The sequence below is a fragment of the Camelus ferus genome, chromosome 3 (genome assembly GCF_009834535.1).
Source record: "Camelus ferus isolate YT-003-E chromosome 3, BCGSAC_Cfer_1.0, whole genome shotgun sequence".
In the NCBI taxonomy this organism is placed as follows: domain Eukaryota; kingdom Metazoa; phylum Chordata; class Mammalia; order Artiodactyla; family Camelidae; genus Camelus; species Camelus ferus.
This window is the reverse complement of record NC_045698.1, coordinates 24,787,723-24,813,601: the sequence shown is the minus strand read 5'-3', so window position 1 is coordinate 24,813,601 and position 25,879 is coordinate 24,787,723. Positions and strand designations below refer to the sequence as shown.

The following is a 25,879-nucleotide window of genomic DNA, read 5'->3' as shown; positions in this document are numbered from 1 at the left end:
TTTCAAAGCTCCTAGGGTTCACTCCAAGCCAGAAGCAGCCCTATGTGTGGGGCATGTGACAGACCTCGACTCCATCCCTTGCCCCTCACCTCGCTTCCATCTCTGCTGAGCACTGGCAATGGGACGGTTCTTGTGCAGTATCCTGGGGCTGTAAAGGGCTCTTGAGAGAAGGACTCCAGAGGGCTGCTTCCTGGGTGAGGCACTAGCTCATGGTGAGTGACCTGACCGGGTCAGGGACGGAAGGGATGCAGTGCCTTCCTGTGCTAGCTGGCCTGGCTGCTACCCACTCAGCTGGCTGTCTGCTGCTATGGCAACAGTTCTAGCACTTTTTTTTCCTGGTCTTTCCGGCTCATTGCAGCCTCCTGAACCCTGCTATTGCCTCTGCCTGGAATGTCTACTCTCTTCTGCTCTACGCTGGAGTCTGGATTCCATCCTTTCCTTCTCTCCTCCTCTTTCCCAGCCATGTTGGCAAACATTTATTGAGCACTTGCTATGTACGTTATTGCACACTTGCTACTTCAGAGGACACAAAGATGGACAACAAGTTGTCTCCAGCTCAAGGTAGAAATGACAGCAGTAGGATTCAATAGATAAATAGCCTCTGCCTGAATTCTTAGTGTTCTCACTTCCCTCCTTTACCCCTTATAGTCTGTTCTGTATAGGGATATATTTTAAATCAAATGACCATGCTCCAGTGACTTCTCATCTCATCTGTTTGGCAGAGTCAAAGCCAAGGTCCCTCCAGTGGCCCTCAGAGCTGTTTCCCCCTCACTTTTCTCTCCTGCTACTCTCCTCCAGCTCAGTCCTCTCCGACTACAACAGCTGACTCGCTGATCCTTGGAATACACCAGGCACGACCCCACTTTAGGGCTTTTGCATTCACCACGGTATTCACTTAAAATGCTTTTCCTCCAGAGATCCGCAAGGCTCTCTCCCTCACCTCTTCCAGGCTTCTGCTTATATGCCTTTTCACAGAGAGATCTGTGAACACCCTATTTAACACAGCAACTCCCGCCCAGACTCCTGTATTTTTACCTATATTCTTTTTTTTTCCTGTAGCCTTTATCACCATTTGCTGTTGTCTCTATTTTACCTGCTTTAGCCCCAGGTCAAGGGTGGCTCCCAGAACACACAGGTGCTGCGTAAGTGTTTGTTGAATAAACGTGTGTGTGTGCACGTGATGGTGCTCAGTCCTGCTGGAGAGGATCTGAACAGAAATGCAGCGCTGGGGAAAGAGCACTCAGTGTGCCAGGGGAAGCTTCAGGAATGAAACGGCAGTTGAAATAGGCCTTGGATACTGGAGGGGCCGCAAACCCTTCGAGATGAGATGAATAGCAAAAGCAAAGATAGGGAGATAGCAAAGAAGAAGGCACAGACCCCTCTTTTGATCAGCAAGGCTCTGTGTTAATCTGTCCTTTATTCTGTGATCTCTGCATTTGGGCCATCGTTCTCTCATTCTTGCCTGTGTGGATGGGGCAGTTAGATAGAATCCCTTCAGGGGAACAAATGTGGCTTCTTCTGTAGCCCTTGCAGAGCACAGGGCTACACAGAGGGTATGATGCACAGAGCTAATTAAAGAATTAACTGATTGCTGTGCTCAGTGGAAAGTTTACTGAGCTATGTGGCAGTAGTGCAGGTTCAGGGAGGCAGAACAGGACAGGCGGCCCTGCCCCGCCCACAGGGCGCCCAGGGTCCAGGGAGGGAGCTGACCCTGAGGATGTGGCTGTTAATGAGAAGTATCGAGAAGAGAGAGGCACAGCGGGCTGCGGGAACCTAGGGCAGGGTGCCTGCCTGCCCCGGATGACAGACATTTAGTTGAGACCTCAAGTCAGGCTATGACCCCTGCCAGAGTCGAGTTCAGGAGGCCCAGTCTGTGAGGAGATGCAGCATTGTCCCCGGGAAAGGGGCAAGTGCAGTCCCCGTGAAGACAGACCACCTCTAACCCTCCATTTATTTGGGGACAGTTAAATGGTCTAAGAAGGCAACGTTCTTGAGTGAAAGTAATAACTCCTCGCGGAACTTTGTCGTCGTGTCAGTGTTAAAGTGCGTCTACAGCACATGGGGTCGAAGAGGCCTGAGTTGTCAGCCTACTCCGCATCCGTCTGACCTCACTCTGGCCCCAAGGGAAGGACAAGGACATCCCCTCCTGGTCATCTGCTCGAGGCCAACACTTTGGGTTGTATCCCAAAGAGTCTATTTCTTCCCTAATGTGAAAGTTGTCACAGTAACTTCCCATTTTTTCTCAGAGAGCCCAGCACACTCTATTCTGACAACCATGGGCAACCAGGACATCTGAGGAGTCTGAGCCGGGCAGCATCTCTCTCCCCGCCGTGTCCACAAAGAAGGACAGAACAAAGCATTCCATCATGAGTGCCACAGCTCTGTCCCCAAAAGGTCATGCCAACAGGCACCAAATTAGTATATTAGTCAGTGCCCTGTTCTGAGGCTTTTCCACCCCCAAAAGCCAAGGAATCTCAACCCTTTAGAAATCCACAGCGGGGTGTGAGATTTTCTTAAATATTCAGTTCTTTTGTCCCTGGATGTAGGTGATACAAAGTGTCTGTGGAGTTCAGGTGGCCAGGTTTTGGCCTGAGACACTATCAAGTGTCACATCTACGTGGCCTCTGTCTCAGGCCTGCACTTGTTTTGCACAGAATTTCCACACAGTGTGACAAGCAGACTGCATTGATATCCAGTTCTTTCTCATTTATCAGGATTAACACTTCATGTAAACTAAAGGCTGACCTTTACAGAGCAACTTTGATTCCACCAAGAAATTCTGAACAAACTTCAATTTACTACAGAAGCATTTTTTTGGGTAATGGGTCCCTAGTTCTTAGGGACCAATCCAGTAGAGTAAGGTTTTATCAAAGATCTAGTAAAGCACTGTGTGAGGAACTTGGGAAAACACAGAGATGAAAAAAATGGAGTCTTTGCTGTTAGAACTTTAGGGTCTTCTGGCATCCCCTCCAGACCCCAATGCTGGTCTGTTTCTGGAACCCAATTACCTTTTCTGCAACAACAGCAGGCACTTTGATTGGCTGGAAGACATGAGTCCCAATGGCCACACTGAGGGCCCGGTAGACCCCTTCCATACTGTCTGGATGGCAAGCAAAATAGAGCAGCATCTGTGTGTAGTCAAGCTGGGGTGGCTCCTTCTCATGGTCAGCAAATAGCCTAAAGAAAAACTGTCACACAAAAAGAATTTCAACCAAAGATAAAACATGGCTACTAGAACATTCAAGTGGAGATGTCCAGTAGGCAGTGGTATCCAAGAGCTTAACGTAGGAAGAGAGAGGTTTGGAACAGAAATAGACACTTGGGATTTGTTAGCAAATAGCTAGTATTTCAAATCGTGAACTTGGCGTCAACACATATTAACAGCCCAAAGTAAGAGAAGGATTTCACATGGACAGAAGGTGTGGAGAAGAGATTGACACAAAACCTGTGCATCTGAATATGAGGAAATTTAACTGCCTTTTCTCAGGTAATCCCTGAGGACTTTTACTCTGGAATAGTCAGTCATGCTTGGTGTTGTGTGAAAAACTAGGCAGCCGGGACTCGGCTGAACCTCATCAGTTATAAGGAAGTGTGTTGTCACTGTCAGGGGACAATGATGTGATTGCAGCACAGACACGTCTTGGGGCTCCTTTTTTGGATGCAGCTGGACTTTTCATTCAGTATCTGGGATTCTAAGGTCATCCAAGCCCATGCACAATGGTAATGGCCTGTCTCCAGGAGCCCTGCCGGCCCTGGGCCACAGAGAACGCAGGTGACAAAGCAGGGGAGCTTGGTGCGGCCCTGGGGTGTAGCTAAGCCCTCTTCTTAAGAGGATACAGAGGCCCCGGGAGGTGAAGGGACCTGCTCCAGTTCTTACAATGAGTCATGGAAGAACGGGGAACAGATCCCAGGGAGCCTGGCCTTCAGAATTCCTCTGCACGGGCTATTTCCCCCAGATTTGGTCTTTGCTTTTCTAAGTACAGCCCCCCAAATAAAGTTATAATATTGTCTTATGTTTTCACTTTGCACACCTTCTTTAGCATGGTGACCGTTAACCGTCATTTAACCATCTATAGTTTGCATGGTTAGCTTCTGTTTAGCTGACACTTACACAGGGCTTGCTATGGGCCGGTCACTGCTCTAAAAGTACCACACGTATAAGTTCACTCTGCTCAACAACCCCGGCAGAGAGGGATGAGAATAAACCACGGCCCAGAGAGGTTAGGCAACGCCATCAAGATGTCACAGCGTGTCAGCCGTGGCATCTATGCTTTTAATCCCAGCTGAAGAGCATTAAGATTTATGTAGTGCAGAGATAGATGGAAAACTACACTGCTTTCTGTCCTCTGGACATCACACACACCCACAGCTGTCAGCCGTCCTTCATCCCATCAGAGCACTTCCATCTCAGGCTCCATGGTCCTGCCTCTGTCCCCAGTTTACTCTTTTCCTCCGTGTCATTTTCCAGCAGTTTGGGCAGCAGCAGCAGGTGGGAGCCACCCCCCTCCTTGGTACCCAAAGGCCCTTTCCTGCATCACTGCCTCCCAGTCCTCAGGGCTGATTTCTACCTTTATTGGCTCCATGAGTAATGCCCTGATGGACATTTCTAGAAACTTCTGGCTGAAAGGGAAAGTGCTTTTTCCTTGGCATCATATTCAGACTTCTGGTCTTCTCAAGGAATGAAGAAATTGTTTATGTTGTGGGCAGATTTATTCACAGAATCATGAAGAGATGTCTTCCAAAGCTTTCCAGGAGAATTGATGTCAGTTCTCCATTTATTAAAAAAAAAACAAAAAAACAACAACCAAAACAAACATGTGCCCCTGCAACTGCCAGCCTCATGTCTTGGACTTTTTTGGTGACTCTCTGACCCCTTTCGTTGACCTACTCTCCTGCCAGCATCTAGCAGAGATGCTCAAAGAAAATGCGTCCAGTGGAAGGGAACTGTTCATTTTCAGATTCTAACTGGAGTCATGCACTGCAGTTTTGAACTAAGGGCTGGCTGGAAATTGACTAATCGATACACATAGTTTGCTGTGATGTCTAAATCTACCATTCAGCTTTTCTTGTATCTTATTGAGTTTGGCTGTGTTACATCTATGTTTTATATTTCAAACAATTCTACTGAAGTCAGAGTAGGCTTTAGATTTTAAGGTCTTGCATTCTATTTTGGCCTCAGGGCTAGAAGTGAATGATAATAATAATAATAATGATATTTTTGATAATAATAATCTGATGGGTCATGGGCAATACTGTATGCAAACCCTTGGAGTGTTAGTCAAAATGAAAGAGAAATGAGCAAAAACATGTATTGGTAAAAAGCATTCCTATCCAAAGCTTTTAGAATTGGAAGGTCACTTAGAGAAAAATGTATTCAGTAACAGCTTATTTGCCAGACGAGGAAAGTGAAACTCAGAGAGGTAATGGATACTGTCCAAGATCACACAGAGAATTAATAGGACTCTGTCTAAGATTTTGGCCCCTATCTCCTCCCCAGATTCCTCTGCGCTGCCACCTTAGTGAATATTAAACTCTGCACTGTGAGGATCCAGCAAAGGAGCTGGGGGTGAGAATAGAGTCTAAAACTAATTACACAGGTGGAAGAAAAGACAAAGAAACTGGTCAATGTTACATAGTACTACACTTTTTAAAGATCGCAATAATTACCTCTATAAGATGCTCCTGCCTGTTGAATGGCAAGGGTTCAAGAGGATTTTCTGGAATTTTTATATCTTCATCTCCCATAAACCACAGGCCAGCCTATACAAAAAAGGAGAATCATTAAAGTTGTGCTGAGATGCAACTGCTCCTCTAAGAGCCAGGGACTAAACCCCTTCTTTGCAGGTGTCTAGGGCAGCGGTCTCCCAAGTAGGGTGAAGAAATCATGGTGACGGAGGAGAAAATACTAGGAACTTCCATTTACATTTATTTGATCTTGTTCTTTTACAATTTTTATTTTTAAAAATTAGAGAATGGGTATGATGTATGAGTGCAGTAGTACGTGTGGCTAATGTACAAATGAAAACCCACACACTGGGCATGCTAGCTGTATTGAACTGTTGGAGCCTGTGGTGACACTTGACAGTCCCTGCCCTAGACGATGCTTGCACAGCAAAACTTCAGAGGGGTCTGTGCCTGTCACACTAGCTCCCATTCCACGTGTCCTGTTTGTGCTGCTGTCTGTCCTCGGAACCCTGCGTGGTGCTGGGGCACAAGGTTGATGCTGGAAAATCTTTGCTGAGGGAGTGACTGACTGACTCAAGAGCTCAATGGGCTTCTTTTTAATGACAAACCTCGTTCTCAGCCCACATCTGACACCAATGAGCAACTCTCTTGGTTCCCACTTGGCAATGCCTCTCCCCTCTCTCCCCTCCTCTCACTCTCACTGCTGCCATGCTGGTTTCGAGTCTCAAGCCTCCGTCATGGGCCACTCCAGCAACCCTGGAGCTGTCTTCATTTCCTGTCTCCTTCTTATTCATTTCAGCTCATATCATGTGACCATATCAATTTGCTCAAGGCTTTAATCTTGTCATGTCATTCTCTGCTCAGAACCATTCTCTCACTTTTGCTCACATCATCACTCCTACTTGAGGTGATTTCCTGTCCACCAATGTAAACCTATCCATCTTTCCAGATCCAGCTTAGATCACACCTCCTCAGGGAGGTCCTCCTTGATCTCTCTTCTAAGCTCCAATTTGACTTGTTCATACTACACATTTGGCATTCAGTTTATTTCTTTGGGTGTTCTCATTCATGTCTGCAATTGACCATCAGGGAAAACAGTACCATCAGGCAGAGTGGAAGGACCTTCTAAACCACAAGGCTTTGGGAAGAGCCTCCAGGAGGATATTACTTTAGTGGTGAAGCCAGATTAGCCCTACGCTAAAGGATGCTCTGGACCCATCCTTACAAACCTTAATGCAACCTTGGAAGGATAAAACTGATTGCAAGTAACATTTCTGCTTGCCTGACAATATTTCAAGGTATATAAAATTTGGTACCTAACAGTGTAAAATTAAAACATCTGGCATCCTATATAAAGTTACTAGGCATCCAAAGAAGCCAGAAAATCTAACCCACAGTCAGAAGAAACATCAATCAGAAGAAACAAACACAGAAATACACAGATAACGGAATGAACAGACAAGAACGTTCACTTAGCTATTCCAAATATATTTCATTTGTTCAAGGAGATAGAGAAATATGCACACAATGAAGAAAGAAATGAAGGATATATATGAAAAGATACAAACTTCAAGAGAAAAAGTACATTTGAAATAAAAAATACACTGGATTGTATTAATAATATTTGACTCTGCAAAAGAAATGATCAGTGACCTGGAAGATGAAGAAGTAGCTACGAATGCAAAATAAAGAACAGAGAGGAAAAAAGACTGGAAAAAACTGAATCAAGCATCAGTGAGCCGTGGGACGAACATGTGATTGGATTTTGAGAAGGGATGGGGCTACATAGAAAATATTTGGGAAAAAAAAATCCTGACAACTTTCCAAATTTGACAAAAACTACAAACCCACATATTCAACAAGCTCAGTGAACGCCAAGCAAAAGAAATGGGCCGAAAACCACAGTGAGAGAAATACAATAATCAACTTGCTGAAAATCAGTGATAAAGAGGAAATACTAAAAGAAGCTAGAAAGGAAAAAAAAGAAAAAAGAAAAGAAACAGAGAGGAATTCTACCCTGCCCCCATTTTTCAACCATCAATTTCATATCCAAATTGTTTCAATGCACAGGAATTTTCCCTGATTCTTAAACCCAAGAATTCATTCATATTAGATTTTTTTTTTAAAGGTGATATTTTATAGATTAGGAAACTGTTTCAAAGTGTTTCACATACAAGAGGCCCACCTGAGAAAGAAAAGAGGATGGAATTAGAGAACGACTAATGTTTTCTAAAAAGTCATCCCTGAAATTTCAGCAATGTGAAAAGTTCAGTGTGTATGGTAGGGCTGGGTTTAAATTCATAAAGCAAGGTTCGGTCAACCACATCCTGTCTCACTGGATAATCAGGTGGTTTCTCCTTAAAATATGGAAATGTCCTTCATACTCTTTTGCTGAAACAGGGCCAAAGAATTTTAGATTATTTTACTTTTCCTTAAAGAGTAAGCGCCGCACTGTTTGGACCCTAGAACATCGGGCTCATCAAGCCTTACAGTAACGGGCACCCTCACCGACAGACGATGAGCCGAGAGTTCAACATCAAAGAATTCTACATGAGTGTGACTAAAAGTGCACATGCGACACAGGCGAGCGTGTGACAGCTGCAGCAGGGGTGGGAGCAAAGGCAAATGAGATGCACTCTTACGCTCTCATTGCTTAGCTGAAGTACCCAGCTTGGCTATTAGAGCAGGCAGGTAGCTAGATATGAGCAGAGAAAGGGGGACATGGGCAAATGATAGACAATCATACATCTTGTAAACAACAGGGGTCCTGGGACAGACCAAGAAAAACAGGATCCTCTGGACTAATAAAAAACATACCTTCTGGGTTGATACATGTCCTGGAGGCAGAAGGGTGGGGCAGGCAGGAATCCCCACCATCTGAATGTAAACTTTTGTTCATTATGACCTCATCCAACTTCCCAATCAAGACTAAATAAGGATGAAAAATCCCTCCTCCCCACCTGGGAAGGTGGAGCTGGGATGAAGATCAGGAAAGATGACCCCAAACCCCTCCGCACCAATGAATATTCTGCCCATTCATTTTTACACTCATATAACGAGCTTGCCAGGGAAACTCGGGGCAGCCGCCCACCTGGGTTTGCCTGCTCTTTTCTTGAGAGCGTACTACCTATCTCTTAATACATCCTTGCTTTGCTTTCTTGTCTCTGAATTCTTTCTGCTACAAGACAAGAACCTCTTGACCCCAACGTGATGAGCTGTGCAAATGCTGCCTCTCGTTCCATTTTAGAAGCTGGGGAAATCAGCACACTCTTAAGTGGCTGTTGCGGTGAACTTGTAATTAGTCAAAAGAAAAGAAAAAAGAAAAAATAAAAGGCAGAGTAGGGAGCCCTCCCCCCACCCCCCGGAGGACTTCATTTCAGCAAAGCAGATGTATTACTTTACGATTCTAAGGTGGCGTTTCTGACAAACCATAAAATTTTGCCCTAGAAGCTGTTCTGACATTCCCATAAAGACCTGTGTGGGTGTGATCTGGTGAGTGCTGGAAATCTGTGAGTCACGTGGGGAGGTCTAGAGGGCCTCTCCAAAGGGCCTTCTTGTCCCGGGCCTCCTGAGGAGTGGGGATGGGTGGGCCAGGGGAGAGGTCAGAGCTCAGAAATCAACTGCTCCCAAAACACAGGAGGTGTTCTAATAGGTATTTCTGAGTTTCAATTTAATGCAGTGACCAACTTTCTCTAAGAAATTCATACCTTTGGTAAGGGAGCTTTCTGGTTTTGCTCAGCGCTTTGGTGCAAATTTCCAACACCTGTGTTCATCTCATGTTTGTGCAAAAAGATGTTTAAATCAATATCCTGTGTTAATTGGCATAAACTGTAAAGAGCGAAGGCTGGTATTTTCACAAGTGCCCACTTTTTAAAATCTTAAGCTGACAACAAAATAGAATATGTTTTTCTCTGATGTTTATGTTTTAAACAAAAGCACTTTTGCAAGTTGTAAGTCCAGATCAAGCACAATGAAAGAACCCACAAATTGCTCTACTTGGGAAGCAAATCAGAGCCCAGTCAGCTAGGCACCTTTCTTAATCAGCCTTGAAGAACCTCCTCAGTGTGTAAGTGCCATTTCCTCTGGCTCAGCTGTGCGCATGGGAATCTCAGGGCTGGCGATGAGCACATCTTCCATTAATTAAGGAAGAAAAGAGAAGCAGGAGGGGATGTGATCTTTCGATGATGAAATTTATCTGAGATACAGGTACCCAGAGATCATTGCCCTGTTTCAAATTTAGCACCTTATAAAGTTTCCAGCTTTCGTATCTACCAGCAAAGTGACTTGGTGAGTGCTAGGGTGGGTTCAATTAGGAGAAAATAAATAAGTCACTCAGGCCCTTCTTAGTTATGGCATTCCATTCTCACTCCTTCCTCACTCAAACTTCTCAAAATGAATTGACTACTCTTACCTGCACTTCCTAAGACCTATTCATTTCATCTACCCTCTGCAATTTGTGTTCTGTACTCCATCAAAATTACTCTGCTGAAGGTCACCGGATACATCCTACCTGCAAGTCAGGTATCCCCTTACTGGATTATCCATCATTTTACACACTTCCTCCGGGTGATCTTGTCCATTCATAAATTTAACAACTGTCTATGTGGTAGTGACTTGTTTCTCCATCTGCCATATCAGATGGGATGTTTCTGTCTTGCATTTCCCACAGACATTTCAAACTCAACTTGTCTGAAACCATCTAATCATTCACCACACTCTTGACTGAAGGAAAAAAAAATGCCCCTTTTCCTGTGTTCATTGCAACTGTTGTTGCTACTCCCAGAATATTAGGTCTTGAGCAATGGGTTTATTAAAAGCTCTGTAGGTGCTTCTGATGTACAGCCAAGGTTAAGAACGATCTAGAAACTGCTCAGGAGGACAATGAAGTTTGTGTGACTTCTTTCAGAACTTTTAGCCCTCCAAGCAGTTCTGACTCTTTCAGACCCTTCCCTGGGGATGGAAGCCAGACTTCTGCCTGGGACCTGACAGTGCCTGTGCTGTCCCTGGGAGCCTAGACATGGGCCAGGATCCCTGGCATTGTGAAGTCAGCGAATAATACACTTCTTAGGTCAAAAGCACTCTGGTATGATCAGTGTCACTAGCTGCTGGCTGGTAGCAACCTGCATATACTGCTCGAAAGTGACTGTGCCCAGCTGCTCCTCATCCACAGCCTTGAACCTCTGCAGGGTCTCCAGGAGCTCCTCCTCCAGAGGGATGGGCCAAGGCAGTGCCGTTAATAACAAGAATTTCCGCCAGTCCACGAACTCTGAGTTTATGGCCAATAAAGATGCTAACTCCTGCAACTAGAAGAAAACAGGAAATGCCAATGGAATATTTGTATGACTCTTGGGTGACCCTCTACCTCCTCATGTTTCTTAGTAAAAGATTTCGATGAAGGAAGTAAGGTTTTAGCTTGGCCAGTAGAGCGAGTTCTGACTTTTGTTCCCTCAGGTCCTACCAACCGATCCACACCAGACAGAACCTGGAAAGTGTTTCATTCCTCATTTCCTCGATATTTGTATTTTCTGCTTACTGTTACGCAACAAATTAACACTTGCAACTGTGGTACACTTTGCACCTTTTCAACAGAGGAGGAATGAAGAGGATGGTTACCAGGGCTCCACTGCTTGTAGGGAAATACTCCTTAACCCCTTCGTCTCCTGATGCATTCCTAAGGAACAGAATGTGATGCAGAGAAGGAACTGCCAGAATCGCCTACTATTACTAGTTAGGCTCATTGCATCCGGTGGTAATAGGTACGAACTCATGGGTGGAGCCTCATGGTCTCTGTAACGTTTCATCGACAGTCAGCATCATCGCTCATTTTCCAAACTGAGCATGTGCACACTATGATCTGAACTTGTAGTTCATTCAGGTCCTACTGGCTGCCTGCTAAATGTCAGATACTGTGCAGGTATGGGTTATTTTAAAATTACTGACTTATTGATCAAACAAGAAGAATGCTCAAAACTTGAAACCCCAACAAAAATGAAGCTTACTTCAGGTTGAGTGAGGTGCATCCAACTATTAGGAAAGTTGTTTGTTCCAAGGTTGAGGGTTATCAAATCCAGCAGAATGTCGGCAAATGCTTTATGTCCTATTATGCCTACAATACAATGAAAAATATCTTTTCAGTTTTTATTACATGGCAGGGATTTGTTTCTTTTGCTAAAGTAGAATGAATAATGGATATTCATGTAATTACTTTTTCCATATAATTTAAAACTGTAACCCTTAGAGAAACAGAAGACAGTCTGAACACCTAAAAATAACAATCAGTTTCCTGATGCTCTCTCATTATTGTTTCTCAGTTTATTACTTGGCTGAATAATAAATCATTCCAGATTGCACAGAATACCGAGACTTTATATTTTAGTTTGGAGTCTTTGAACTTTTACTCAGAATAGGTTGAATTAAAAAAAAAAAAAGACCCCAAGGGTTTCTATTATACAGGAGGGCACAAGAGTAAAACGTTTTGGTAAATATGGGATAAAGGTGTTTCAAATGCATGCAAATCACCACTGTGATCAAGGTAACACATTTATCCTCATTTTACTTTTTTAAGTCAGAATATATTTGTTTTTATAACTGTAGGGAGACTACTGGATTGGAAGTGCTAATTTAATCATCTAATTGGCTCAAATATTCTGACATATTTTATAAAAGATCACTAACTTCTTTTTTAAAAAATCACTAACCTTTTAAACACTTTGCTCTTGAACACTAATCTACTTTGAGTCTGTTTAGGCTGTTGCTCACTTAAAGTTGCATGCACATGCATTAAAAAAAGAAGTAAGGAAGCAAAATAAATGCATCTACTTAAAAAATGCCTAACTCCTATAGCAGAGGTACCTTCTACAGCCAGGAGACACTCTTACATGTATTGGGGTATCTTTCCAGTCCAGATTATAGAGCTATTCTTCTTTGTTTAGGTATAAAAAGAGTAAAAAATAGATGTAGAATCTCAAGTTTTTCTTCTTGTATTTGTGTTTTTAGCATTTCTAAAGTCCAGCATGAACTTTATAATTTCCTCTAACCTTTGGGAAAATACAGCAGTCCTTTAAAAAATTTCAGTGGTTCAAATCAAATTTACAAGTTTGAGATACTTTTCTGGGTAGCAAGAGCAGAATCTTCCTTTCTTTGATGTAACTAGCCATCCAGTAGGTTGTTCAGAAATAAATTGTCTGTTTTGATCAAACCTGAGTATCCAATTTTACAGAGATGAGAACACTTTCCCAGGTAGTGGAATTTTTGTTAAAATGATCTTTATATGATACCACATTGGTTTTCAGATACGTTAGAAATAAGTCATTTATGTTCCTCAAGATGAAACCATAAATAAACTCAATTGAAACTGAAAAGGCTCAAAGTATTTAAAAATTCTGGTAGTTAGGTAAAATATTTCCACTGTCTCTACTGGCTATGGTGCATGCAAAGTGTTGTAGGAAAATATTTTCAGTTTATATAGGAATGATTTATCTGGGGGCTTTAGTGTGAAATGTGACAACTATTTTAATCTTTGGCCTTGTTATTTAAATGAACGAGGCATGTCATGAAATGACTTTCACATAAAATGCAGTAACAGAAACAGATAAGCTTACAAATCTTGTTTAAGGATCAAAACAAAGCTCTCTTTCAATTTGGTTGTAAATTAGTCACCTAATGCAATCATCATTTAGAATTATCCAGGAAAAATAGGCCTAAACGAACTCAGATCCTAATCCTAGTCTGGCAACCCTCTGCAATATCTCTCAGAAGGATTACATCAAAATAACACCATTGCTTAGAAGTATACACTTCACCCAAAGAATGTGAAATCATGTGTGAATAGACATCTAGAATTAGAAAGTTAGAGGAAAACCCATCTTTGGATTTTTGCTCTGTAAGTCTGGAAGATGCCAAATGCCTTTCATTTTCAATGTGAAGATTAGTGAATTTTAAGTTTCAGGATTTTGAAAATAGGATTTGTTTTTGTTTTTGCTTTTGTTTTTGCTATGCTCAATGAAGAGGTCAACATTTGTCACATCACTGATCACTTTCATAATGGCTTTCTGAGTTTGATGAACAATCTGAATTAGGTCTTGAGTCAACAGTTGAAGATGCTGTTCTTGTATTCCATAAACGAATGGCTTTCCTGGGGTCAAAGTTATTAATGTCTGGAGAATTCAGCTGAATTATCAGGAGATCCGTCATGCATTCAGCCTTGACCTTGGCATGCATTTGGGACTTGGTGCACTTCAACTGACTAAAGCCACGTTCTGCTTCCGCTGAACTTGCCGGGAGGCTCAGCACCAGATCAACTAGTGTTAGGATGTTTGGATACTTGTGGAAGTAAACAGAATTCACCAAATCCCAGGTCAATTTGCGGACGTTGTGAAATCTAGGAGGGAAAATGAAAAAAAAATGTAAAAGATTGAGACTCCCAAATAAGATATTTGTAAATATCAGCTAGGTTACCCATCTCACCAAGTGTAAATCTCTAATTTCAACATGCTCCATTCTGTGTCCACTTCGTCAATTTTCACCTTGGCAGCTTCCAGTACTGGTTCATAATGTGCAATCAGGACAGACACCTCTTCTTCTCCAAATTCTGCAATCAATACACAAAAAAGTCACAGATCTGAAAGACATTTGTACAGACAATCAAAGAACAACAGATTCAGAGCCCGTGCAAGGTAGGTTACTTTGATTGATCTTTGTGGGCCACAATTTAAAGCTTCCAATTGTGGTTGCCTTCACCACATCTTGGCTGGCATCTCTAAAACAGCCTTGCAGTCTCTTGATAAGATGTGTTAAAACCGTGTTTCTCACGTCAGAAATGTTTCCTTTTCCTCCAAGGCAGTTACCATGAAAGTGTGTGACTGAATCCACCCTCCGTTCTTTTGGCCCCGGTCTGGGGAGGGAAAAAAAATCCCCCCAAATAGACAAATTAAATGAAAAAGCACCTAGCAAATGATTTCTCAAGTTGAACTGTCTAGTCTGACAGACCCTCAGATCATCGCTGACACCTCACCTTGTTTGATATATCCTGAGCATGTCCAGTGTTGACTCTAAGGTGGCAAATACATCAGCAATTGAGGAATTTCTGTTTTGAGTGACCCGGGACAGAATGCTGAGAATATTAATGACATCCACCAAGAAGTGGACAAATTTAACAACATCTGCTTGGAGAAGGAAGTCTAGAAGTTCTTTGGCTTTCTGATGACTGGTATCATTTCTGCTTTCGTCTGTCTGTAACACAGGTGGAAGATAAAATAGTGGTTTATCTTTCTCAAAGTTATTATTTCAAATTGCTCAGTAAAAAGTATTCTCTTCATTCTGAAAAACTAAAATAGCATGGTATTTCAAAATTCCTTACCGAATGCAGTTGCTGGACAATTGCTGGATATCCCTTGAGAAAGTTCTGGAGGGCAGCCTGTAATCCCTGAAGCCACCTCCCACCTCCTACTGGAGAGGGCACCACAGGCCGAATGTGAAGGCCTTTGAAAGCAGCCATCAGAGAACTCTTGTGAAGAGGAGAATTACGATAGAAGTAATAAATGCTCTGGAGAAGGTCTCTGACGTGGTTGTACAGGAGAACGCTCTGGAACACTGCCTTGTACGATAGCTCAAGGTGATGTGGAAAGCAGTAAACAGCCAGCACACATGGCTGGATTTCTTTTAAAAGCAGGGCCACCCCGCTGCTGTTTTCTGCCTCTGAGCCGGAGGCACCATCACTTCCAAAACCAACCAGCTTCTTTGCCCAGTCTTGGTTCGACAGCCGAAGTTGAAGATTTCTCTCCAGAGTTTTCTCAATGGCATTTTTTATTGACAGAGGATCCTTCTTTTCCACCATCTGCACCCCGACGATTTGGCAATGCACTTTGCCTGCGTGGGCAAACTGTACGTACACGCGTTCAGCTTCCTGGATGGAACTGTCTGTGAGCCCATCACTGATGACGGAGAAGAACTTACTTTTTTCTAATTTCTCTCTTAGCGTTCTCCGTTCTACTTCGGCAATAAAATATGTAAACGTTCTCGCTGATTTGTTAGTTCTGAACACCGGGCCAATATCAATGCCCTTCATGTCGTCCAGTGTGCACATCCAGATAAAATCTTTGAGGGGATGTCCGGTCTTGGTGATAACATGGTAGGACCTGAACAGGTTCTCCACCCTCCCGAGGGTCACCTTGCTCATGGTCCTCACCATCAGCTCCGTGGTGGCTCTGCCCACTGGAGAACCGCTTGTCGCTTCCACTAGGGAAGCTCTGGCGTGAGCCTCGCTGAGATGATGTGCATTGAGAAATTCGGTCCTGAAGTTGTCGGTGCCGTAAAAAAGACTCACTTGGTTTCCCCTTGACTTCATTCCATGCTTACGACACAGGTCACAGAACATAAGATTTAGAATCTCATCATATACAAGCCAAGGGTACTTTTTAAGCCAAATTTTTAAAAACTGGTTGTTCCTCTTTGGAAGGTAATGGTCAAGTATCCGTGGCCTTTTCTGCTTTTCAGTGACTCGAATCACACCATCTGGAGGCTCCCTGTCTTTAAAATAACTCCATGTTGTTATTTTAAGTAATCATCAATGCCTCCCCTCAGTTTTGCCTAATCCCTGCCCCTCCACATATACTCATTTCTGGAAAAATTCTAGTGAGTTTTCACTACTTAGCAGGCATTCTGGCTAGTGCTCCAAGTGCTTTCTATCATTTAATCCTCCTAAACCAGTATCTCTATTTTATAGTTCAGAAAAGGGACCAATTATTAGTATCACTAGCCATTTTATGGATTAAAAAACTCTAAGGCACAGAGAGGTTAACTAGCAGGCACTCTGACTCCAGAGCCCCCCAAGTTTACACACTTCACATTACAGGTTTCTCCTATGGGCAAAGAATGCTGTGGTCTTTTTCATTCTAGAATCTGTCTCCACGCAGGAGAGGGACACTGCTTTTTGCAGGATTTGCTTGGGACACCTCTTCCCTCCCGCCTCAGTCCTGCCTTCTCTGGCGGTGACATGGCCCACTTGCTCCAAAAGGGTGCCCTTCTCAGGTGGTTCTGGAAAGGAGCTGTGCTGAATGCTTCATCTGTTTCTTTTCCCCAAAGGTCTAATTTTTTACAATCATTTGATTATTTGCCACAAAAAAAGGATATTTATTTATCTGGACAAAAGGACAGAATTATTAAAGTTCCACAAATTGTCCTAAAATACAGTTTCTCCCAGAACACAGATGGCTTAGACCAACCAACCATCCCTCTCTCTGCCTTCACCTTCTGCTCATTTGACGACACTGCTATTTCATGGCACAGTGAAACCTGGACTGTGTGCTTCTGTGACGTTATATTAAAACTCCTCGTGTTGACACACACACTCGGTGTTTCCCTGCCCTGTTTTAGGGCCCCAGGCTTTCACTCCTCGACTGGACTTTGAGCTCTTCTAGACAGAAACACACCTACCTCTTTGCTCCAGAATGTGCGAGGCGAGGGCTGAGCACTAGGTAGACGTGTAAGAAAATCAATCTTTCCTAATTGCTTTTCTTAGTCTCTTATCTCTTAACATCTTTGAATTGAAAACCTTTGCCTTTAGTCAGTCTGCCTCTGCCTTTCTTATTCTATTTGCACTTAACTTCTAGCTTGCCTTTTAACCAGTCTCTGCGGTTGTTGTTAAAACAAAGCCCTGGGTTGTTTGTTTGTTTGTTTGTTTGAAGGATTTTTCCAAATCCTAGATGTTTCTGTGCTCATTGAAAACAAACCTCCCTCCTGCCTCCGTTTCTTACCTGCATGTGGGGTAACTTCCACGTCTCCCACCCTCGGCCTTCAGGGCCTTCTCTACACACAGGAACCTTGGTGGACATGCATGAACGTGTGAAAAAAGCAGAAATCATGTCGCTAAAGGAAAAGTCTTTAACTTTCACTACTGATTTAGCTGATATTTATGTTTTCGGTTTCATGGACAGATTTCCCAGAAGGTGCTATCTCGAATTCGGAGCACATGCTTTCATTCGCCTAATAAATTCTTTGGCTTCACAGGAACATGTTTCCTCCTGAGCCTGTGCCCACCGCAGTTTCACCGGGTCCAAAGGCTTCTCAATTCATACTGCACGTCCGTGACCTGAATCTGGGCGAGCAGGAGCTCACCAGCTGAGGGACCCGCAGGGCACCTGGCGGCCTCACTTCTTTTTCCTCTAATACCCCCCTGGTGAGATACTCCTGTTAATAACATTGATCCTTCTCTCTCACACCTCTCCTAGGAAACATTGCTGTATTTCTTGATCTTTGTAGATGTCAGACTACTTTAAAGACTTTTCAGATCAAGAGGGGGCTTCCTTACCTGCAAACATAGAGTATCATAGTTTTAGAATTTTCTCAGAGACACTAAGCTTAGGAAACCCCCCAAACTTTCTAGTTACTTCTTTCAGACAACAACCCAGGTGCCCTCCCCGTTGCCTCTCGGTTCGTGCGTGGAGGCTCTGTGCGGAGACGGGAGCGTCCGCTGCTCTCAGACACAGCCTCATTCTCCCACTAATCCACTCTCCAAGTCCTTTGGCTCTAAATGACTTTGATAATCTCTCCTGCATGTCCTCTGAGGGCCACTTGAGACTTCACAACTCAGCCACCAGCTCTTTGAGGCCTAGCTTCCCGCCACTTGCCTTAGCTGGTCTGTTGCCTGTTCCCTAAATACGTCATGCAACCTCAAAATCTCGATGTCGATTCCATTTTCACCTGTGCCTGGAAGACCCTGCCCTGCTTCTCTTCCTGGAAGCGTCTGTCCAGAAGCTTCCCACGGGTTAAACCCTTTGCTGACACACACGGGCGGCAATAACTACTTCCTCCTTTGAATTCCTGTAAAAACCATATCACTGAGTGATCTTGTTAAGCCACTGCAGCTGAGAGTTCTTGAACTTGTCTCAGACCAGTCGCTGAGTCTAAAGATCTCCAAAAGGGGCCGGAAGGAGGGGCCCTTGTCAGTTTTTAGAACAAAGCTAAGGGACTCGAACAACTGAATGCTGCCTCTCTTTGGAGGAAAGGGTACAGAATTTGTGGGATGGTATGCTCTCCAAATAGCCTCTCAGTAGAAGCCAAAACTGTTAAGAACCAAATCTCTACAGGTGTTACATGGAGTACTGATGGGCTGACAAGGAAAAGGAGTTCTTGTGGTTTAAGTGGGGACATTGGAACACGGCTAAAGTGTTCCAGTTTCCACAGACTTCAAATTGCTCCCATTGGAGAAAGGCTGTCTTCCTGACGTGCTTGGCACTTGGTGTTTGGGACGAGATGTACCCACCCAGAGCTTACATAAAATGAGTGTTTTGGTTTTGTATTCTTAAGGTCCCCAGGGGGTCACGTTCCTCATGGTTCAATTCCACCAGCTGTTGCGATTTTTTTTTTTTTTCTGGAATTGTTCTCGGGCAATGCTGCAGGTGCCTATTAGGGTGTGTGCACCCTCAGCAATGGAGCTAACATTTTGGATAATCATAAGCATCGTTAGTATCAATATTGTAAAATGTTATATATTATATAATAATATAATGTTACTGTAATTATATAATCAAGTGATAATGGCTTACATCACACTTAAATTGCACATGCTATGTGCCAGACACTTTTAAAGCACTTTACATGTATTAGTTAATTTAAGGCTCATAACAACCCCTTGAAATATCCCATTTTCCAGATGAGGAAAGTGAGACTGAAAGGTGTTAAACAACTTGTTCAAGATCCAATTACAGTCATTGGACAAGAAGTGGATTTGGAAGGAGCCGTATGACTCTTCTTACCCATGGCTGGGTCTGCTTACTCATCCAGCAATGGAGAAGAAGTGAATTTACATGGAAATGCTGGCTTGAGGCCTGACACGTGAGGCCTGATGCCATGCCGATGTTGGCTATTGCCGTAATCCAGGAAATGCTCACTGAATCCCTCTGTGCTGGGCGTATACTCATGGGAACGGTTCCTGGGACAGTCCATGCATAACACACCTGGTAATTCAGGCTGTCTCCTACCTAAGCTGCTCCTAAATTCTAAGTATAGATCTTTGCTGGGTGGCAAGAAAAATGCTACCACGACAGGCTATTTCCTTATGTTTTGCAAGATCTTGTGTGATTATCACGTGTAAGATGACTTTTTTTTTCCTAGCACATTTGTGACAATCAACAAATGATATTTTATGTCTAATGACTACCCTTACTAAAGGAGATTCAGAATTATCACAAGTGGCAGAATCTGACCAGGAAAGGAGTGATAAACATAAGCATTCCAGTATATGATGCATTTTCAATTTTACATCGTTTTCAGTAAGGACTATCTTAATGAAGACTTTTAATTTCCGTGGGGGTTAACCAACACTCAGAAAAACTTCTTAAGCTTTAGTTTTTTCCATTAATATCATGATACCAGCTACTCACAAGTATTTATTCAGTCATTTTTAAATGAAAGATTATCCATTTTCCTCAATAATTTCATTTATGTAGCATAATTAAAAGTCACAAAGTGTAACTTAACAACATTAACACTCTTTGTGAATTTGCTAAAAAAATCTTACTATGGGCCTAGTAACATAATGACTATTATGTGCAAATATGGGTGCTTTTTTGTAGAAAAATTCACCTACTAATCAGATTTTAATATATTTTAGTGAGCTCGAAGCTTACATCCTAGATATCATAGGCTGCATTGGCAAATATGAAATAGTATAAGGAAATGCTCATATGTCTTGGCTTAGAAATAATGGCAGTGTTCAAGTTTAAGCAGGAGGTTTTAAGGATTACGCATTTAGAAATGTACCACTTTCAGCCAGATGCTCTGTGCTTTCAAACTGCTACCACCTCAACTAAGATCATGTTTTGAAATTACAGATTTCTAGGGTAAATACCATGGAAGGTATCTTAGAAGGAGTATGACCAAAAAAAAATTCATGCAAAAGATTTAAGGCAGTGAACAACAATTGCAAGAATGAGGAAGAAAGACTAAAGTCAGAGGATGCTTTTGGGGACCAGGTGAACCGGGAGAAGGGGTGGGTGGTAATTCCTGGACTTCCTCACAGAGGGACAAAGTCAGCATTCCCTGCCTGACTTCTAAGACGGCATCAGAGAACCTCTAATTCTGTGACTCTGGGATGCAGAAAATGGAATGATTATTCTGCTTCCCTTTATACATTAGCAAAATGACAACATTGAGTATCATTTCTATTGATAGACTACCCGATACTTAAGAAGCACCATATGCAATGTATATTTTTTCAAACAGGGTAACTGAGCTAATAACAAAGGGTTCAGGCTCTTTGCTTATAGTCTGTAACTCATTTTGATCCATCAAGATCCCCCAGTTCCATGGGATTGGATAGCTTTGTAAATTCTGCATTAATTACTACTGTTATTCTTAAACCTGGGTTAACTCGCCAGCTGGGGTGGGTGGAGGTGGTTCCCCAGACAGAGGAGGCCTCTGTACCTGTTTTCCTGCAATTCATGCAGCTGGGGAAGGAGAAGCAGAGCAGTCCCTAACCTTCCCTCGAGCAACCACACTCATTCTTCATTCTACACGTTTTCTAGTGGCTGCTCCCCCAACTTTAAATAGCCGCTGTATCTTTGCCATTACATCACTGTTGACTTCTTTCAGTTCCTCCCTCCAAAGTATTTTATCACAAAATTTTCCTGACCAACCTTGTTGCACACTGATTCTCCTTTGCTTTGCATTCTTGAACACTTTTATCAAGTTCCTATTCTGTTTCAGAAAGAACCTAAGTAGAAGTTTATATTTTCTTCTTCTTTGATTGCTTTTTCAAATTATATTCTAAGTCCCTAGGGCAAGTGGCTTTCCTTTTATATTTACCTTAAGTTTTTTCCCCTTTTTATGCTGGTGGGAGAGGTAATTAGGTTTATTTATTTATTTGTCTATGTGCAAAATTTCTTTAAGTTTTTAAAAAATTTTGAAATAATTATAGATTCAGAGTAAGTTTAAAAAGAAGTACAATGGAGGTACTGAGGATTGAACCCAGGACCTCATGCATGCTAGGCATGCACTCTACCACTGAGCTATATCCTCCCCTTATATTTACTTTAAAAAAAGTATATAACTATCTCCCTCCTCCTCTCCCTCCCTTTCTTTTCCCTTCCTTCTTATTCCCAGTGTACATTGAAAACCGTTGTGTCTTACCATACTCTGAAAAGAGACAAATGTACCAGATGACATTTTTAGCCCCAACAGTTTTGAGAGTTAATCTTCTAAGAAACACACATGTCAAGTTATAGCTGATACTTATAACTTGTTTTTAACTTTTAGTTGAAATGCAAACTCTGATTACGTGGTTGGAGCCAAGAATGTATTACAGTTAACATGAATAGTAAGGTCCCTTCTGAAAGGGATTATGAGTGGTTGATAATTTTTCACCTATCCAAAGGCCCCCAAACACTTTTAATTTTGACCTGCTGCTAGTCACCCTAGTTTAGGATTAAAGCAAATCACATTTCATATTTGAATTTTTATACCTCTTTCTATTTTATGTGCAAAAACTAGTGTGGATAAAATGAAGAGTAAAATCAGCTTTGAAGAAGGACATATGCAATAAAAAGACACTCTGAAGCCCTCACAATGGGGAAGAGGGTGGAATCTGCCTGACTGAAGGACTGAAGGGGTTTCCTGTGGTGGCTCTGTGAAATTGAGATTTTTCTGTACCTGTTGATGGCCATTTTGGGGGTACCTGCTGCTTCCTGCCCAAATGCTGCCAACCTGAGTTGGTGTCCATCCACCGCTGTAGTGTGTGCCTTTACATCTTGGAGGTGTAGCTCCACTCAAGCTGATTGGATGAGCTGATACACGCCAGGGGAGGGGTCTATCCAGGGACACACAGTTACACCTGTTTCACCCACTGGGCTTAGCAAGGAGGTCTTCAGACTTAGCAAAGTAACTCTCTTTTAACTAATGAGATCTAATGTGCTTTTCTGGAAACACTGAATTTTTAAAAAATAAATGAAATACAACCACTATGAAAGCAGAACTGTGTTAGTACTAGACAAATGTTAGTTGATTATTCTTTAGAGGAAAGTAATGATTTTCCAGTAAGTAGGAGCTGTTGGAAGATAAACCTCTTTATGAGAGGCAATTTAGTTCAGTGGGAAGGGAGGGGAAGCCCTTTGAACCCGGAGAGTCCTGAATGATACAGGACCATAGGCAGATTCTCAATTGCCCTGTGACTCAGTATCCTGACTTACAGAATGGAGTTACAATCCTACATGATTTGTCTGAATTATTTGTGCTATCAATGGATGGAATTCATTGATGAAAATCTACATGCAGAAAGATTCTGAAATTTAAAAAAGCCTGGTGCTACAGCACCATAATAATAAAATATGAATGAAATAAAGAATCTGTGTGCAGAAAATAACTATACTCTTACATGTGAACAGATTAATTAATCCATTAAGCAAGTATGGGTTAACAAAGGTTCCGCTCGTGGTCTCCAAAACATTGAGGAAAAAGGCAAGTACAAAAGGGAAATTCTCTACTCCCTGGTCTCCCTTCACAGACTAGTGGGGGAGACAGAAACACACACTCATAATCCTAGTACAAAACTTAAACTAGAAGTATGCACGAAGGCTGTCTCTTAATTGCCAGATGGAGTAATACTCAAATTTACCAACCTGCCGCCAGGGGCAGGGGAGGGCAGGAATGAGGATCACTGCACTCCCAAAGGGTTAGACACTTTTCTTCTCTGTTTAGTTCAGATCCATGTTGTGGAAAGCAAGAGCTTGTTTTAATGCCACACAGCGCCAGAGGGCTGTTTTACTTGTGGATAGGTGATTGCCATTCTGGTCAATCTTAACCTTCCCCCGTCTGCCCCTACTCTTTTCATAATAATTACTTTCCCTACCTTTAGGTGCTATATCTAAGAACTGATTGCGAAGGCTGTCAAGTTGTTCAATGGTCAGGGTGCCATTTTCCTCTTTTTCTACAGGTGCAGGGCGCACGGGAGGAGGTGGATCTGGAAAGACTTTTAAATCGCCCTTAATGAAGAAGTCTTCTTGGCCTAAATAAAGTTCACTCTGAATTTTGGTAGATGTTTCAATGTGATAGCGAGCCACCTCCGTCAATTTTTCCACGCTGAAAGTGGAAAAATGAATAGGGTTATCCCCATTAAAGATACTATCATATTTAGAGTGTTTGCTTATTAGACACACACATTCCATAGCTCAGTTAGATAATTCAAGCCGCATGTTTAAAAATTCTAATTTCTCTTCAAACCTATCCGTAAAAAGGCAGGGTATAAATAAATACATGTAGATTAGAAGCAGAATACATGCTTGTTACAGGGCTAATAGTCACACATTTTAATACAAATTTGAACAGAAAGAGACTCCATTAAATTTTTTTTTTTTAGTATTAGAATGTATTTTGCTGTATAAGCAAGATTATGTCAAGAGATAAACTTCATTCTAAGTATGAACCAGAATCACGTTACATGGCAGACAAACCTGTAAAACAGGATTGTTAGAATAACACATTTCTTTGGAATCAGGACAAATTATATGTAAAGTGAATCAAATTTGGCAATGGTTTTCTCGAAAAGTGGCTTTTCTCTAACTTTGTATCAAGGAGTTTGATGTTATCTAAGATACACTTGACAGAAGGGACTCTGACGAGATAATCCACTGAAACTGCTATGCCATCTTCTCGGAGAACAGCAACTCCTGGCTAAACACGTGGTCTCAGCAGCCGTAGTTAGGAACCACCGCAGGGCAGGGGGCGGAGCTCTGGAAGCTGAGTTCTCATTCCAGACCCTTCTCCAGCCATGGGTCCTTGGGTAAGTTACTCGAGCTCTCAAACTTCCTCATCTTCACAATGGAGCCAGGAACTACACAACTCCATACCTTATGGTTATTCATGTAGGGCGTGGATTTAGGCTGTACTGGGGATTATAGTCATGGCCCTAATTAAAGGTCACTTTAAAAGCCAGAGAAGTTTTCTACAGGAATAAGTACAGTATCACTGTAGTACAGAAAGTCTTGTTTATATCTTGCAATAAAGATTGAACATGGCAGAAAAATGCATATTGAATCTGCTCTTATGTAACTCAGGAACACAAAAAATATTCATATACTGAAAAATTTAAAAAATAACATTAATGCTTTCCTTCTAAAGAGAATCTTGAATTCAACTCCAGCATGCTGTATTCGTGAGTGTCCGTAGAGTATGTATTATCTAGGTAGTTTATGCTCGATGGTGTTTGTGTGCTGGGGCCAGAGGAGAAGGCACTAGGTAGCTATTGAGTTCACAACCCTGAGTGAGGAGGGGCTCCACTCTTAGAGACCCAGACATGACCAGAGTAACAAAATAAGTGCGCCATCTAGTGGAAGGTCACAGAGAGTAAACTTCTCAAAAAGGGAGCGGCGGGGCAGGGCTGGGGGTTGGTAAAAATGCCAGGAAAATGAAAAGTGAGATTTGAAGTTCAAAGGGATCTGATAGGTCTCCCTATTCTTTTTTCTCTTGTCACTGGAGAATTTTTGCAAGAACCAAAATAGAAAGCATGGCTGTACTGCCTTAGGTTTTAACTCCTTGTGGCCACATTCAGACGTCAGAGAGATATATACACACAAAATAAGTGTGAGAAATAGGAGTACATCTGATAAAAATAAGAAGCATTTATGCTTGATGGCCACAAGGATGGGCATTGTGAACCCTAAGAATGAAAAAGACATGTTTTCATTTGTAAGTAGCAGGCAGAGAACAGAACTGCACATCTCTGCTCTGTGATGCTGTTAAGTAACTGATGGCAATCCAGAGGCAAATTATTTTAAGCGTTACTGCAGTGAGGTTACCAGGCTGAAGGGTGTGCGTGCACGCGTGCATGCGTGCGTGCGTGTGCATTTCACTACAGAGCCACAGATACAGACAACAAGCTGAGGAATTTACAGTAGGACTTTCATTATGAGACAAGGACTGGAGAAAACAAACCATAGCAACCGTCTTCTAGCTGGCCGTGGTTGCTTCTGAGAATACTTGCCATTTGTAGCCTATGTAGGAAGTAACTTCCAAATTTCCAGTAAATGTTTATTGCAAACCGTGGTATATCACAGAATCTAGATCTAGTAGAAACCTCTAGAATAGCCTGGTTAGAGTGTTTTCTTTTATACATGAAGTCCGTGGGCCTGAAGCAATTAGGCATGCTGTAACTTACTGACAAGGAAAGATTCCCTGTTTCCTGGACCATCAGGTCTCCTGACTC

General features: G+C 42.5%; 1 protein-coding gene across 1 annotated transcript in view; it reads right to left on the bottom strand.

The window, feature by feature from the left end:
• The window catches only part of SPEF2 (sperm flagellar 2), a 156,838-nt gene that overhangs the window by 9,962 nt on the left and 120,997 nt on the right, over positions 1-25,879 (bottom strand). The window contains exons 30-34 of the mRNA XM_032470906.1: positions 23,528-23,757; positions 11,685-11,791; positions 10,806-10,988; positions 5,668-5,760; positions 3,009-3,188 (exon numbers count right to left, since the gene is read on the bottom strand). Of these exons, the coding sequence (XP_032326797.1) occupies positions 3,009-3,188; positions 5,668-5,760; positions 10,806-10,988; positions 11,685-11,791; positions 23,528-23,757 (793 nt within the window). The remainder of the gene's footprint in view (positions 1-3,008; positions 3,189-5,667; positions 5,761-10,805; positions 10,989-11,684; positions 11,792-23,527; positions 23,758-25,879) is intronic.